General features: G+C 45.8%; 1 protein-coding gene and 1 long non-coding RNA gene across 4 annotated transcripts in view; one reads left to right on the forward strand and one right to left on the reverse strand.

Annotated features, from left to right (window-relative positions):
* The window catches only part of LOC308576433 (myoD family inhibitor domain-containing protein-like), a 22,113-nt gene continuing 4,603 nt past the window's right edge, over nt 1–17,510 (reverse strand). For 2 of the 3 annotated variants that reach the window (XR_014003202.1, XR_014003203.1), the window contains 6 exons: nt 13,543–13,626; nt 12,511–12,617; nt 7,518–7,643; nt 5,927–6,160; nt 2,412–2,729; nt 1,229–1,365 (listed from right to left, as the gene is read on the reverse strand). Coding sequence is in view for 1 of the 3 variants with exons in the window: in XM_081175820.1 (XP_081031946.1) it covers nt 1,097–1,365; nt 5,927–6,160; nt 7,518–7,643; nt 12,511–12,610 (729 nt within the window). In the remaining 2 variants the exon portion in view is untranslated. Of the gene's footprint in view, nt 1,366–2,411; nt 2,730–5,926; nt 6,161–7,517; nt 7,644–12,510; nt 12,618–13,542; nt 13,627–17,510 lie in introns of all 3 variants that reach the window. The other variant, XM_081175820.1, reaches the window with a different exon arrangement.
* On the forward strand, nt 3,901–5,246 carry LOC308577154. Its single transcript, XR_014003476.1, has 2 exons — nt 3,901–4,746; nt 5,096–5,246. It is a non-coding gene; the product is annotated as an uncharacterized lncRNA (long non-coding RNA).

Consider the following 17,510-nt stretch of genomic DNA (forward strand, 5'->3'; position numbering starts at 1 on the left):
AGATGTGAGAGTTTTGGGGGCAAGCAATGGTGGTACAGAAATAAAGCTGAAGTAACAGATGCTCATTCCTTAGTTTAATTTAAATTTATTTATCGGGCATCCTGATCAGCACAACAATATATTTCCAGGCACAAAGAAATAGTCATGTGAGAAACCCCAACCTGGAGCCTATAGTCCATTTAAAGTTCACATCAGGCACTTCCAGACTGTATAGCTATTTTCAGGTGGGATTCAATCACACACTGGCAAATTCAGGGAGGTCTTGCACAACAGAACACCACTCCCTAAAACAACTGGACTTTTTGGAATTAGGAAAGAGACAGGAAAATGCACTTTAAAGTGTGGGACAAGACTTTTTTTTAAAAAAAAATGCAAGGCCTTCTAACTTCCTTGCAATCAAATAAAAAGCAATGCTCATTAAATATCCAACCTTGTCTAATCTCCCTGCAAACAAATAAGGATGAATGCTCAATAGGTGGGTCACCTGGCAGCATTGAGCACAGGAAGAGGAATTTCTTTGGCTCTGGGGCGTATTCAGCTTCAGTCCATTCAGATATATCACAGCATCAATGTAAAATTTTTTGGTCACAGTTAAAAAAAAAGAGGAGAGAGATTCCATCCACAGTTGCATGGTGACATCTGTCGAAAATGCATGGCACAGATTTTTCTGTAACATTATAGTGCATAGAGGAATAGGTTTGACCTGACAGGATTTTGTAGTGCGAGTGGAATTTATCCTGTCTTCAGTGCGAACGCAGCTTAGCCTTTTTGGTGACATCATCACAATGTCTGGGTGTGACACCACACAATTGAAACAATACTTAACGGGCCTCATCCCATCCAATACAAACAGCAGGCCCCAGCTGTGCGCATACAAGCAATGCGTTTTGGGCTGTTACCATGATATAAAAAGGAGGAAGGAGCTTGCCTGAGGATGTTCAAAGGAGGTGGGGCTTTGGTAAGAAAAGAGGCCCAGTTTAATCTCTTGCCATGCTTTGGAGTTTGGTGGGGTGGGATTCCCAAAGGGATATGCACACATCCCAACGCAGTCCGGAACCATGGAGGACAGAGGGACACGATCTCCCGGTCCCTGAAATCAGGCTGGGAAGCAGAGAGAACAGCACTCCAGGCAGATCTCAAGACAGTCAGAGGAGCCGCAGCAATCCTGCAACATCCCGCAGCCTAACCCACAGGGGCAATTTCCTCCACCGGCTTCCCCACAGCAGCTCTCGGCAAGGGACTCCCCTCCTTCTCCACCACAGCAAGCCTCTAGGCAGCCCCCGCAGCCCCCACAGTCCAGGGCAAGTGAGCAGAGGGACATAAACTCACAGAAGAGGCAGGCAAGGGCACAGTGTGCACAGCGATCTGGAGGAGGAGAGAGAAACAGAGAAGATGAGAATCTGGGAATCTCACCAAAGTTTCCCAAACTTCCTACATAGCAGAAATTGCCTTCTGGGCATATCTTGACCTCAGAGTGCCACTGAACTTTTGCATGGAGTCCACTGTGATCCAGAAACTCAGCTAGGCATATTTTTTGTCTTGAGGTGAAATGAATGGATGAAAATCAGAAACAGCTTGCTCCCCGAGCCTAGATTTGCGAAACCTGATGTGGAGACCATTTGGCTCTCCAGTTGCTGCCGAACTGCAGCTCCCACCATCCCTGGCCATTGGCCATGATTCCCGGGGCTGATGGGAGTTGTGGTTCAGCAACATCGGGAGGGCCAAAGGCTCCCCACCAATGGTCCTAACCAACAAATCAGCCAGAGAGTGAGAGCTGCAGCAAGGCTGGCTCTTGGATTCTGAGAAGTTGCCCTCGGGACAAGCACAGAGAGAATGATCTCAGGACATGCATAGGGATAGTGATCTCCCACAATCTCTGGTCATCTGGGGTGCTCCATGTGATGTGAGGGTGGCAGGGATGTGAGGGCCACTGGCCCTTGGGCAGCCTTGAGGCCCCAGCAAACGCTCAGCCATGCCTGCCTCTGGAGCCAGGGATGTGTCAACCAGGCAGGGTTAGAGTCAATGTAGATACTGCACAACTAGTTATTATTCAATCATCTATATGCCACTGAGGCAACTCATGCAATGAACAATCTAACAAGAATCAAAACTGACAAGGCTGCAGCAAGAACAGTTGTTAAAAAGACTAATTAAAACAGCTAACAGAGATTAATATATCAACTATATTCAGTAACACAGTTCTCTGGGGGGGGACTTATTTAAGAAAAGGTCATTTTTAAAAAGCGTTTCTTAAAATAAATTAAAATCCATAGCACAGAAGCCATAGGCACTTCTGAGGTGAGAGAGTCTGGAGAAATATCCTGGAAATGTAAACAATCCAAGCCTGCAAAGACAAGTGTGCACCAAAAAGCTGATCCGACTTAAATATATTCAGACTAAAGTTTGCTCACCTGCCATAAGGATCCCAGGAAGAAGTAAAGATTAGTAGGAGGCATCTTTGGCAGCCAAGGTTAGTCAGTGATAGCACAGCTCAGACACTTCTAATGCAAGTTCGAGACAGTCACCAGTCTGGTAGCATAACTCCAGGGCCGGCTCCTCAAACCGGCAGCAGCAGCAGCAGCAGCAGCCCTGGGGGTCTGAGCAAAAGCCCAGAAGCCTGGAGCTGCAGGATGGCACAGGGAAGCAAGAGCAGAAGGGCCCAGAGAAAAGAGGCAGGATGTCCGAGAAACGGCAGAAGAGGCAAGCTAAGAGGAGAGTGGCACACAGCTCTGTGGAAAGGAAGGAGAGCGTGAAGGCAAATAGGAGGGCTGATTTGGAAACACCCCTGCAAAGCGTAATTCTGAAGCAGCGGTCAGCAAACTTTTTCAGCAGGGGGCCGGTCCACTGTCCCTCAGACCTTGGGGGGTGGGGCTGGACTATATTTTGAAAGGGGGAAAATGAACAAGTTCCTATGCCCCACAAATAACCCAGAGACGCATTTTAAATAAAAGCACACATTCTACTCATGTAAAAACAAGCTGATTCCTGGACAGTTCGCGGGCCGGATTGAGAAGGCGATTGGGCCGCATCCGGCCCCCAGGCCTTAGGTTGCCTACCCATGTTCTAAAGCATCATTCCTCTCCAGGTCAGACTCTGAAAATACCAGCTATGCCTTCCTCCAGCAGAAGCCAGCTGTGCATTATTGTATGCAGTCATGAAGTTGTCTGTCTCTGAACCCCCATCCCTTGGGTAGTTTTGCTTTCTTTCTTTTTTTTAAAGCAACAAGTGAATTAAAAAAGTGGAAAACGTATTTTGGAAAGCATACAAGAGGAAAAACCAGTGGCTGAACTGCCATTAAAATTTGCTGGAATGCATTATATATGTTTGGTGGTTGTTTCTTGTTTAAAACCTGCAATAAATATCTTTTTTAAAAAAAATGCTGGAATGCACATTTGTGATTTCATCTGAGAAGCTGGGGGCCAGGCTCATATGACAGCCGAGGCCCCCGCTGCAGTCCTCTTTATCTTAAGGCGTGTGAAGGCAATTGGGAAACATCTGGCTTGGTTCTCTTTAAACTCATTAGGCACTCCACAACAGTGAGCCTGAAGCGTTGGCCTCTGAAGCCAGAACAGTCACATGGCGCAGCCCTGCTGGAAGGGCACCACTTAAGGCCTCTAGTGGGGAAGGAGATTGCATGCTTAGCTGATTCCCTGGGTAAAGAGCGCCTTGCTCTTTAACCTCTGGGCTTCCCAGGGTGAGCTGGCTAATGATCAGAGCCTCTTTTGCCTGTTTCAGAGTACACAAGTGGTGGGAGTTGCCAGTGTAGTCAGTTTTATAAGGTGTGGCGTCGCTTGTATTTGTATCTTTTTATTATTATTTTATTTATTTATTTCTATTTTATATATTTCAGTAATTTTTTAATCATTTTAACATTTCAAAACTTGACTTCCTTCTCCCTCTTTGTGTGGTTCTTTAAATTTATTTTTAATATTTTCTGCCTATCCAAATTAACTTAATTTACTAATTTATTCATCTACTTTAAATCTCGTATTTTTCTGTGTATAAGACGCCCCCATGTATAAGACACCCTCTATTTTTGGGGACTCCAAATTAAGAAAACCCCCCTCAGCAGTACTCGTGTATAAGATGAGCCCCAATTTTAAATCTAATTTTTTGGTAAAAAAAAAAAAAAACCCTAGTCTTAGACACGGAAAAATACGGTAGATACTCTCATAAAACTTCAGGCTATTACAACAATCCTGCCAATGTTCTTATCTGTTTACAATTTATTTGTAAATATTCAATAAACCATTTCCATTCCTTTTTTAAAAAGTTTGTTTTCTTGATTTGTTATTTTTCTGGTAAGTTTTGCCATTTCTGCATATTCCACAAGTTTTTGTATCCATTCTTCTTTTGTTGGGACTTCTTCTTCCTGCTTGTATTTGTAGTGTGCATTGTTATTCTCATCAAAAATCAAATCAAGAAAGTTAAAGGTAAAATACCGGTAAGCCGGTCTTACAATAATACAACCAAAATAAATATCGCAAAGTGTCATAACATGAGATGGGGCTTGCGCGGGTGATAAAGTCACTGGCAGTGATTGGTTGACCTTTCCTATGGTCACAGAAGGGAAGGGGTATGGGCAGGTAGACTTGAAGGACATAGGAAGAGCCTCGTTGGGTTAAACCCAAAGGCATCCTTTTCCTCCTCAATGTCCAGCCAGAGCACATAAGGCTGTGATAGGAATTTTGAGGTCTTAGATATATGTTAAATGTTCATAGGTGTACCAACCAAGCACGTACAGTGGTGCCCCGCAAGACGAATGCCTCGCAAGACGGAAAAGTCGCTAGATGAAAGAGTTTTCCGTTTTGGAGGTGCTTCGCAAAACGAATTTCCTATGGGCTTGCTTCGCAAGACAACAATGTCTTGCAAGTTCCTGCTGGTTTTTTTCCCTCCCCCCCCCCTTTTTCTAAGCCGCTAAGCCGCTTATCAGCTGATCTGATCAGCAGATAAGCCGCTAAAAGCCGCTAAAAGCCGCTAATAGTGCTAATCCGCTAATCCTTCAATGGGCTTGCTTCGCAAGACGAAAAAACCGCTAGACGAAGAGAATCACGGAACGGATTCTTTTCATCTTGCGAGGCACCACTGTACATAGATCAGCACAGGAAGACCGACCTGAAACCATTTTTGACTTGCCTCCCCACTGTCTTTTCCTTCACAAATCCTGTCTTAAGGGCACATTTAAGATATGAATAGGGTGTGAGCCTGTGACCTGGCTCAGGAACTAAGTATTTATCATTACAAAAGACTGGCCAGGCTCCCCAGGCAATCCAATAAAGTGACCATTAAACAGGTAACATGTAAGATGAGATAAACAAGGCACTCAGATTCTGCTGTAGACCGCCTTTTCTGTGATGTAGGTATAATGTATCTGGGGGGTAGTCTTAGGTTACACCCCTTCTGTGATGTATGTATGATGTATGGAGGGGTGGTCTTGAGCTCCAGGAAAGGGAATTTAAATATAGGGCAGGCACACCTATATTCTGGGTCCTCCTCAATCCTCCTGCGTGTGAGGGGAGCACCCTGTTGCAGCAGCTTTAATAAAGATCAAGCTTACTAGCTGCTTTGCTTCTCAATATTCTCTGGTTGGCCTCTGTTATTTTCTCCGACCAATAAGGAACCTACGTAAGGACTCTATATGGACTCTTGGATACCCCATAAGGGAAAAAAGGGCAGATTTTTGTTTACAGCAAGGCCAACAGCCCTCTCCCATAACCATTGTACCCCATTGTTCACACTGGAAAGGAAGAGGTTAAAGAAAGCCCTTTGCTAGTGTCTCAGTGCTTATGGCCCACCACTGAGCTCCAGCTAAGCCCCAATGTCACTATTTTGAGCCTGTTAGTCTCCATCGGAGTCTTCTGCGGTGTCCCATCCATTGACCCATCCTTCCCAAACTACCTCCCACTCTCAGTGCCCATGCACTCACCATCTCCGGCCACCTCCTGGATCTGAGATGCTGTGGATTTGCAGCTCTTCTTACTGCTGTTGGTGCAGACGGAGGCGGTGGAGCTGATGCGCTGCTTCTTGGAGACTCGCGGCTGCTGCCTCACGGAAGCCGGGGGAAGCCCACAGCCGTTGGCGCAGTAGGCAGGATGGAGGGCAACCTTCCCTGGCTGGAAAGAGGAGTTGGCGATGCCAGCGATGACGGACTGGGGGCGTTCTGCAAAGAAAGGGAAAGGTAACCTGAAGCCAGCAGGTGCAACGTTGGCACTGGGTGAAGCGGGTTCTAGTCTGCGAAAGCTTATGCTGCAAGAATAATAACTCTTCCCTCGCAAATTGCCAACAGCAGTTTTAGAAGGGGGCAACTTTTGCCGGCATCGTTGACGGAGGGCAATGGTTAAACCTCCTCCTTGCACATTGTGGTTCCGATCCTTCTCATCTCCCCATGCTGTGGTGGCTATTTACTTTTTTAAAAAGCTAGTAAAGGTAAAGGGACCCCTGACCATTAGGTCCAATCATGGCCAACTCTGGGGTTACGGCGCTCATCTCACTTTATTGGCCGAGGGAGCCGGCATACAGCTTCCAGGTCATGTGGCCAGCATGACTAAGCCGCTTCTGGCGAACCACAGCAGCGCACGGAAACGCCGTTTACCTTCCCACTGGAGCAGTACCTATTTATCTATTTGCACTTTTGCGTGCTTTCGAACTGCTAGGTTGGCAGGAGCAGGGACCGAGCAACGGGAGCTCACCCCGTCGTGGGGATTCAAACCGCCGACCTTCTGATTGGCAAGTCCTAGGCTCTGTGGTTTAACCCACAGCACCACCCGCGTCCCTTCCATACAGTGGTACCTCAGGTTAAAGAAGCTTCAGGTTATAGACGCTTCAGGTTACTGAAACCGCTAACTCAGAAACAGTACCTCTGGTTAAGAACTTTGCTTCAGGTTGAGAACAGAAATCGCACAACAGCGGTGGCAGCAGGAGGCCCCATTAGCTAAAGTGATGCTTCAGGTTAAGAACAGTTTCAGGTTAAGAACGGACCTCTGGAACGAATTAAGTTCTTAACCCGAGGTACCACTGTACATAAATTCCTGCAACAGAAGCCAGATTGGGTCACGCAACAGCACCAGAATATTGATGGCTTGCGCCAGGGTGGCCAGGCTGATCATGCCAGAGGTGCCAAAGATGGCGATCCTTTTGCAGGCTGCGGCCATGCCAGGCTCCTTCCCTTCTCTGCCTGCCTCAGCATTGCCACACCGATACCATATACCACAACACACTTTAGCCCCAGGCAGACTTCTCAAAGCACGAAGAATCTATGGGGTGATGGAATTGAGATCCTTGTCCCCTGGGGACAGACCCCCGAGGGCAGAGTCTTCAAGCAACTGTACAGCTTCTGTGTGCAGAGACTCAATGCGTGTGGCTTGATCAATACATAAAGGGCTACAGTAAATAAATAATGCGGCAGCAGGGGGATTACAGACCATTACCGTAATCCAATAAAACCAAGATCTCTATTTAGGCTCTTAGCTTCCTCTGCTTATGAACTCTCTCTCCACTCCCCCCCCCCTTCATCTTACCATTTTCTGCTTTCTTTGGTATCTGGGCAGAAGGAATGAGGGAGAAATCTTCACTGGAATTAAACTCCCCAGGCGAGTATCTCTGGTTTTCAGGGAAAGAGACGTTTCCAAATGATTCCTCATGCTCTGGAAATTGAAAAAAGGAATGGTTATTGTTTATTTATTGATTTATATACAGCTTTTATGCCAAAATGGCTCCTAAATTAGGGTTGCCATACGTCCAGAATTTCCCAGACATAGCCGATACAGTATTCTGCCCTCTTAAAAGGGTGTGTGTGTGTGTGTGAGAGAGAGACACGTTGAAATGTTCAGGAAAATATGGACATATGGCAGCCCATGTCAGAAGCACAAATTTTGGCAAATGTTGTACTTGACTGCTCTTGTGTTTCACATCCCACACTATACACATATACCTGTAAGTCCCACTGTTATGTACTGAGTTGAATAGGATCCAAACTGCAGCAGTCTGATTGGTCCTAGAACAATAGGATCCAAAATGCAGCAGTCTGATGGGTCCTAGAACAATAGGATTCAGAATGCAGCAGTCTGATTGGTCCTTGAACAATGCAGCAGTATGATTGGTTGGCAGGAACCACCCAATCCTGCTCCAGATAGAAGTGAATCCACAACCTGATTGGCTTACAGTAGAATTCCGGAATTAGCCAATCATGTGCAGCCCATTGTGTAAATAATGTATATAAAGCAGATACTGTGAGGGGACATTTATTCATTCCTCCTCACCACTATGAGCTGAATAAAGAGCATGAAATCACTTTGCGACTCTGAGTATATTTCACCCACTGAATGTAGCAGGACTTACCTCTGAGTGGACATGCCTAGGATAGCACTGCATGCTGCCTAATCTTGTTTTCACAGCCCTGGAACGCACATCATTTAGGAAAGGATGGGAGGGAAAGGAAGTGTCTCTGAGGGAAGAGTGGGCAGAGGAAGGGCTCACCCACTCCCCTGCGCTTTCGACTATGTGATTATTCTTCAGGACCACTTAGACTGCTCATTATTATGAGGTAAAGCAACCACAAAAATGCTCTGGGAACACATGGCCATGGGGGGGGGTAATTTCCCCTTTATTTACTTATTTTTAGTTTGTATTGTTTGCCTTTATTTGTATTTTTTTTTTTTTTGAAAATTCAGTCACAATGACGCCCACAACATAAGATGAGGTTGCTTAAGGACCTACCCACATGGTGCTGACACAAAAACCCTGCAGAAACACTATTCAGTAGGTAGTTTTCCCTTCTTGACTAAATACAAACGAAGGCTTTTGAGCCTCACTCCTAAGAGTCGGACATGACTAATCAAAGACCAGTGTTATGTGGTATCGGCCGCCGCCCCCAGTCACCAGTCTAGCTGCCGCATTTTGGATTAGTTGTAGTTTTCGGGCCACCTTCAAAAAGGTAGCCCCACATAGAGCGCATTGCAGTAGTCCAAGCAAGAGATAAGTAGAGCATGCACCACTCTGGTGAGACAGTCCGCAGGCAGATAGGGTCTCAGCCTGTGTACCAGATGGAGCTGGTAGACAGCTGACCTGGATACAGAATTGACCTGCGCCTCCATGGACAGCCGTGAGTCCAAAATGACTCCCAGGCTGCACACCTGGTCCTTCAGGGGCACAGTTACCCCACTCAGGACCAGGGAGTCCGCCACACCAGCCCACCCCCTGTCCCGCCCAAAACAGTACTTCTGTCTTGTCAGGATTCAACCTCAACCCATTAGCCGCCATTCATCCTCCAACCACCTCCAGGCACTCGCACAGGACTTTCACCGCCTTTGCTGGTTCTGATTTGAAAGAGAGGTAGAGCTGGGTATCATCTACATATTGATGGACACCCAGTCCAACCCCCCTGATGATCTCTCCCAGCGGCTTCATGTAAACCTTGCCGATCCCTGGGCTAAGGTCACATCCACAGAACTTGTTTATTGAGCACTCATCCCAATTTGTTTGTCAGGAGATTAGGCAACATTAGCTATTTATTGAGCATTCATTCTGATTTATATGCAGGGACGATCGCATTCAAGCAGATGTTATCTTACACTTTCTGGTGCATTTTCGCAGCACTTCCCTTATTGCAAAAAGTGAGATTTGGGGGGTGGGCAGAGTATAGGTTTGCTGTGCAAGAGTATCAAATCAACTTCAATTGTGCAATCTGAATTTTCTGGTATGTGACTGAATCCCACCTGAAAATAGTGAGTCTGGAAGTGCCCAAAATCTCAGAGGGACTCTAAATCTCAGAGTGGGAAGCAGATGCATTTTGTCTGCAGCATTAACACCAGGCATTGCGCATGGCAATTGGCAAGGTGCCTTTTGCGCTGTTGATGCTCCCCCATGGGAGCGCAATTAGGTCCACCCTTGCTTGACTCAGCTCAACTCTCTATCCAGCAACTCTCCTTGAGAGCTGAATGAAGCTTTCCTTCCATCTAGTTATGAAAATTGTGCCCTTACTGAGAGCATGTGAAACTTTAAAATAATAGCTTTCATACTTTTAAATGAATAATGCAAAGATCCAACTAATCGCTCCATGCATAGTAAAAGCCAAAATTTAAAAATTGAATTAAAAGGCACTTAATGGAAGTCTAATTGCCCCTTTTGAATTAACTTTAATTACAATTTCAGGGTTTTTTATTTAAAAAGAAAAGATTTGCTTCTGTGTCGAATCTCATCAAATAACAAATCATAGCTTTAGATCCTCAAATTGCCTTTCGAGATATTAGTGCCACCAGCTTCAATAGCAACGACATTGCTAAGTAGTAGCTGGAGGAAGGTGCAAGCACAACACAGCTCCACAGCAGAGACCCTGCGTGGCTTTGCCTGTGGGGTGAGTGAGAACAGTGCAGCCCTAGTGGTAGATGAAGACGATGGATGTTATGTACTGAGTTGAATAGGATCCAAATACAGCAATCTGATTGGTCCTAGAACAATAGGATTCAGAATGCAGCAGTCTGATTGGTCCTAGAACAATGCAGCAGTATGATTGGTCCACAGGAGCCACCCAATCCAGCTCCAGGTGGAAGTGAATCCGCAACCTGATTGGCCCACAGGAGAATCCAGGAATTGGCCAATCATGTGCGGCCCATTGTGTAAATAATGTATATAAAGCAGATATTTTGGGGGAACTTTCATTCCTCACTACTATGAGTTGAATAAAGAGCATGAAATCCACACTCGACTCCGAGTATATTTCAATGGACTTTGCAGAACTGGCGAAGCTGACAGGAAATATCCGAAAGCAGCATGATCAAGTATTCCAAAAGGACTGGAGTAAATTTATATGATATGTGAAAGATTACTGTAAGCAATTAACATCACTAGCAGGGTTGTCTGAAGACTTGTAATGAAACATTTTCTATCTTTCTATTTTCATTTAAATTTTGAGCTATTTAGTAATGAGTGTAATTAGAATTGGAAAACGTGCAAAATACAGTGATATAAAGGTTAATTTTGAAAGCCGTGCGGCGGGAGGGAAATTGATAGGCTCTAAAGAGCCAAAGTGGTAAAGTGGATAACAATGATGTGAATGTATAATATTAAATGGAAAATTAATAAAAATTATATATACACAGCTGTCCATGGAGGCGCAGGTCAATTCTGTGTCCAGGGCAGCTGTTTATCAGCTCCATCTGGTATGCAGGCTGAGACCCTATCTGCCTGCAGACCGTCTTGCCAGAGTGGTGCATGCTCTGGTTATCTCTCGCTTGGACTATTGCAATGCGCTCCCAGGAGAGACGCGTGACTTGGGCGTACTGCAGGCCCCACAGTGAGTGCTGCCTGCCATTTTGCCACCCCCCTCAGTGTTGACACCCAGGGTGACCCACACACACCATTCCCCCCTTCCTCCGCCTCTGCAGAGGGGGGCTAGCTGAGAGCAGGCTGTGCTTGGTGAGGCAGTGCCCCATGGCAACACTGACTGTACAAGGCATGCAGAGGCCTGACATGATGGATACAAAGGAAAATAAGAACTTGATGATGAAAATCTGGTCTGAGCTCGAGATTGAAGAATGGAGAGATCTCCTTATGTGGAGATCTGAAGACCCAAGGATTACAAATTTGATCAAGGTGAAAGTTGGAGCTTTGGGGACATTTGGACTTGAAAGGAATAAGAAACAAGATTTGGGCTCCACTTTTAACTATGGAGGTCTGGCTGGAAGAAACATTGTCCCTATCGGGCCAGAGCATCTCCGAGATTTGGTGTTTAACATTAAGGACTATCAAAAAAACCGGCAGAGAGGAACTGAGAGAGAATTGAGAGCCTTGGATGTGAGATCTCCAGGCTGATAGCAGATTAAGACTGATGGGACATTTGTGGGGGATTGAAACCGGGAAAGGGGACGGGATGGGGTTTGGGGATCCAAAGGGTGCATAATTATAATCCTTTTTTTTTTTTCCTTTTTATGCGGTTTTGTCACTAGTATGAAATGTGGGGAATTCGTGGAAGGGAATTTGGGTCGACTTTAGAAAAAGGATTTAAGATTTAAGAATGAACATTGATGCTTAAATATTGATGTTGTGAAAATGGTTTTTTAAACTCAGCTAAATATAAAAAGGTTAAAAATTGGGGATAAGAACTTGTTGAATTAACAATTTGAACTGGAATATAAGAAGGGGAGGTGTGGGGAAGTCAGGGAAATATGTTATAGAAAAGAAGGGTTCTAAACTGTACGCGTTTTCTTTTTTGGTTGTTTTTTTTTTTGAAATGGAAAATTCTTAATAAATATCTATTTAAAAAAAATGACTGTACAAGGCATGCAGCTGCTTGGTGTGGCAGAACATCGTGAGCTGTGCCAGTTCCTCCTAAGGAAAGTTTCCCTGCACCCCCATTTCTGTTGCTCACCAATATCTCTTGCTGTAGTTAGCAGCAACAATTGACCCAGGGAGACTTCTCTAGATGCATGGAGCCGGGGGTAAGGCTGAATAGCCCATTTGGCTTCCCTGTAACCCAGAAGAATTCATATTGAATTAAATGATCAGGTTACTCACCTGAATTGGGGGTGATTTTTGTAGCATCCCCAGTGTCCCTTCTAGATTCTGTCTTTGTTCCATCAGGCCTGATAGGGACGCCTGAGTTGACAGCTGACATCTGGGAACTAAAAATAGGAACAGGAGAAGTTGGAAATTGCATAGGAGTTAAGTCCCACATGGTATTATGCTTAGTTCCAAATGGTCTCCACCCTCCTCTACTTTGCTGATGGGTCTACAACACTTATAGTCACAAGGGTGGCCATGCCGTACAGAGGTCAGTCCTCTATTTCAGATGTGGGGCATTCTGCACAGCAGACTGAGAAGAAACACAGGTCACCTGGCTGCAGTCTTCCCAACTATGGTGAGATGCATTTCCAGAGAAATTACAGTATTTCTAAATGGGCATCTATGTAATATGCTAGCACAAGCAAATTCTCTGCAACTCTGCATCTTCTGCTCTGGTGATGCATTTCTTCCTCTTTTTAAGCGATGTCTAAATAACATATAGCCCATGGGTAGGCAATCTAAGGCCCAGGGTCCGGATCCGGCCCAATCGCCTTCTCAATCTGGCCCGCGGACAGTCCGGGAATCAGCATGTTTTTACACAAGTAGAATGTGTGCTTTTATTTATAATGCATCTCTGGGTTATTTGTGGGGCATAGGAATCCCCCCCCCCGGAAATATAGTCTGCCCCCCCCACAAGGTCTGAGGGACAGTGGACCGGCCCCCTGCTTAGAAAGTTTGCTGACCTCTGATATAGACCATGGGTAGGCAAACTAAGGCCCAGGGGCCGGATCCGGCCCAATCGCCTTCTAAATCCGGCCTGCGAACAGTCCAGGAATCAGCATGTTTTTACATGAGTAGAATGTGTGCTTTTATTTAAAAAAACATCTCTGGGTTGTTTGTGGGGCATAGGAATTTGTTCATCCCCCCTCCCTTCAAAATATAGTCCGGCCCCCCACATGGTCTGAGGGACAGTGGACCTGAAAAAGTTTGCTGACCCCTGATACCGTATAGCATATAGACTCCCTCTTCATTGGGAACTCTTACCAGTTTTGACTCCTGCAATGTGGTCAGCTGACGTGAATGATAGTTTTGGCCTCTGCAAACCAACACAGCCACCTTCCTCCCCCCCTAAAAAGAAGCAAATGGGAGGCAGAACACTGTCAATCTATTTCATCAGAAGGATCAGAAGGATTCATGTGACATGCTTTGAACTCTTGACATGTGGTCTACTAGAAATGTTCTCATCCTTCATGACCCGACACATCAGTCCTTCCCATAGGTATTATTGTTCTTAGGCTTGTAGATAGCAGATCCCCTGAAACTGAGTTGTATTCAGCATTTCATTAAGAAGATGGTTCCATCAGCACACGGATTTCTGCTTGCACAACAGAATGATCTTCCTCTCCTCCTGTGCACCCCCTGAATCTGTTCTGTGTTTCCCCAAAAGCCTCCAGAGCAGATTTGGGGACAGTGTGGAACACACACAGGTGTGTAGAGGGAGAGGGGGAAATCCTGTTGTGCCAGTACTAATCCTTGCACTAGCACAAGCATCTTGTTTAATACCACCCATTGCAACCAAGCAGAGGGCATTTTGTAATTTAGAACCATTGTTCTTCCCGTCATTCCCTCTTCTTCTCAGGTCTGCATCATAGTACAGCTGATCAGCCATATATTATTACTGGTGATGCCTTTGGCTGCCATGGGTATATGGAACAGGTATGTTAGGCAGGGGGGAAGTAGGCAATAATTTTTTATGATCTTGCTATCATCAGAACATCATCAGAACATCAGAGGGCGGGAGGAGTGGAACTATGACTTCATTTAAGTCCCTTTGTGTTACTTTTGGAGAGAGAGAGAGAGAGAGAGAGAGAGAGAGAGAGAGAGAGAGAGAAAGGAAGGAAGGAAGGAAGGAAGGAAGGAAGGAAGGAAGGAAGGGAGGAAGGGAGGGAGGGAGGGAAGGGAAAGGAAAGGAAGGGAAGGGAAGGGAAGGGAAGGGAAGGAAAGGAAAGGAAAGGAAAGGAAAGGAAAGGAAAGGAAAGGAAAGGAAAGGAAAGGAAAGGAAAGGAAGAAAGGAAGAAAGAAAGAAGTAGTAAGTTGAATGAATGAATGTGTTATGTACTGAGTTGAATAGGATCCAAACTGAAGCAGTCTGATTGGTCCTAGAACAATAGGATCCAAATTGCAGCAGTCTGATTAGTCCTAGAACAATAGGATTCAGAATGCAGCAGTCTGATTGGTCCTAGAACAATGCAGCAGTATGATTGGTTGGCAGGAACCACCCAATCCTGCTCCAGATAGAAGTGAATCCACAACCTGATTGGCTTACAGTAGAATTCCGGAATTAGCCAATCATGTGCAGCCCATTGTGTAAATAATGTATATAAAGCAGATACTGTGAGGGGACTTTCATTCATTCCTCCTCACCACTATGAGCTGAATAAAGAGCATGAAATCACTTTGCGACTCTGAGTATATTTCAGAATGAATGAATGAATGAATAAAAGCAATAATTTAAGCCAGAAGGGTGTCATGAAATAGCATTGGGCTGTTATTACCACTTTGACTGTTAAACCACTTTGGGAATTGTTGCTCTGTTAGGGGAATAGGGGTCTCCAAAAACAGAGTGATCCATCTTTTCATACCAAGTAGGCTGCAAGAGTACTTCAACATGGAACCTGTGCTGGGAGTGAGGCCAGAATTTGACACACTCACCCAGCCCTCCCGCTGTCTTCTCAAAGCTGCCTAAGCACAGACCCTCCAAGTATCCCTATTTTCCAGGGACATTCCTGTTTTAGAGAAGCTGTCCCAGTTTCTGATTTGTCCCGCTTTTCCTTAGGATGTCCCTATTTTCATTGGAGAAATGTTGGAGGGTATGGAGTTATCTGACCCCCAAACCGTCTGAAGGCAATCCTGTATAGGGAAGTTTTATTAATGTTTAATGTTTTGTTGTGTTTTTATATATGTTGGAAGCCACCCAGAATGGCTGGGGCAACCCAGTAAGATGTGTGGGGTATAAATAGTAAAATTATCATTATGGAATGGGACGTCCCTATTTCCCTCGGAGAAATTTTGGTGGGTATGTAAGCAAGGAGCTTTGGCAAGGAGGCACAAGGCACTGGCAGGATCCTAGAGCCTTCCTACCTACCTCCTTCCCAAAGCTGGGAAAGCTCTAACAAGGCTTTGGGAAGGAGGTGGGAGGATGCTAGGACCCTGTCAGAGCCCTCGTGCCTCCTTCCTAAAGCCCAGCACCTTGCATTCCTGGCTTTGGGAAGGCAGGGCAAAAGGGGGTGCCCAGTGTTGCTGAGGGCCACCAAAAATGGCCTCAAGGGCCGTGTTTTGGACCACCTTGTCCTAACAGCTGCCAGCTCCCTCAGCACTCTCTGAGGAGTCGCTGGGGAAATCCATGGTGAAATCTAGACACATATAAAAATGCTGTGAATATGTTGTTTTTTTTAAAAAAATGAAAAATATATTGATTTTGCCATAAGCTCACCATTGCCATCTAGTGTCACATTTGTATAATGCACTTAAAACAGATTTAAAACGTTATATTTGCAGCTGTATACAGTGGATGCTTGGGTTGTGAACGTGATCCGTGAGGGAGGCATGTTTGCAACCCACAGCACCGTGTCTGCGCATGCGCGGGTTGCGATTTGGCGCTTCTGGCATGCGCAAAGCGTGATTTAGCGCTTCTGCGCATGCTCGACCGCCGAAACCCGGAAGTAACCCATTCCAGTACAGTGGTACCTCGGGTTACATACGCTTCAGGTTACAGACTCCGCTAACCCAGAAATAGTGCTTCAGGTTAAGAACTTTGCTTCAGGATAAGAACAGAAATCGTGCAGCGGCGGTGCAGCAGCAGCAGGAGGCCCCATTAGCTAAAGTGGTACTTCAGGTTAAGAACAGTTTCAGGTTAAGTATGGACCTCTGGAATGAATTAAGTTCTTAACCTGAGGTACCACTGTATTTCCGGATTTCGGCATGTCCGTAACCCGAAAAAACGCAACCTGAAGCATCTGTAACCTGAGGTATGACTGTAGTCCCATGTGTGTGGTATAATGGTGCTTTTAAATGTATGGCGTGGATGTGGCCTTATCTTGAGAGAAAAGGGAGTGTCCAGAACAGCAGCTCACTGCAGCACATTTCAACTTGGCTGCTGTACTGGAGGCCAGACAATGTCATAAAAATTAGACCCTCACCAAAACAGTCGGTGCCCTTGAAGGGGTCAGTCAGCTGCCCCTGAAAGACTGGAGGTGCGCTGGGGTTGGGGGAAGAGTTTGGCTTTCCCTTTTTTCTAGGATGATGGATCGGCCTGGCCAAATATCCACTGCTGATATGAAACTGGAAAAGGGATATGATATTAGCCCTAACAGCGAGTGGCAGTTGAGGCCAAGCATTTTGGGGCTGAAGCCTACTGAGGAGCCCGCTCAAAGTCAACTTCAAGTGAGTTTGGCATGTATTTCCATTTAACTGGGTTATAGGATCAGGCTGTACGTGTGCAGTGGGGAGCCGAACTGGGGCAGAGATGAAAGACAGGAGGGGCTCAGAGGTGAGGCTGCTGCTGGGCTGCCGCTTCCTGAGCTCTCGCCAATCCTCCCCAACCAATCCAGTCAGTTCAAAGCCCTGGGAGGGGGAAACAGGAAACAACAGGCCCATTAACCTCCCACCCCACTGGGGCTAGAATAACAGAGGAAGGCAAAACAGCAGGAACAAAACCGTAGAAGGCGGGAGGGGGCCCCGGACTCCAGGGTTTTCAGGCAGGGAGGGCATCATAGCGTCTGTGGGCTGGAGCGGAGGGAGCTAGGAGCCCAGGCACATCACACACCCTCCAACATTTCTCTAATGAAAATAGAGATGTCATTAGTAATAAAATAATAATAATAATAATATTTACACCCCACACATCTGACTGAGTTGCCCTAGCAACTCTGGGCAGCTTCCAACAGATGTAAAAATCATAATACAGTGGTACCTCAAGTTACGAACTTAATTCGTTCCGGAGGTCTGTTCTT

This window comes from Podarcis bocagei, assembly GCF_964188305.1.
Source record: "Podarcis bocagei genome assembly, chromosome: 17".
In the NCBI taxonomy this organism is placed as follows: Eukaryota; Metazoa; Chordata; class Lepidosauria; order Squamata; family Lacertidae; genus Podarcis; species Podarcis bocagei.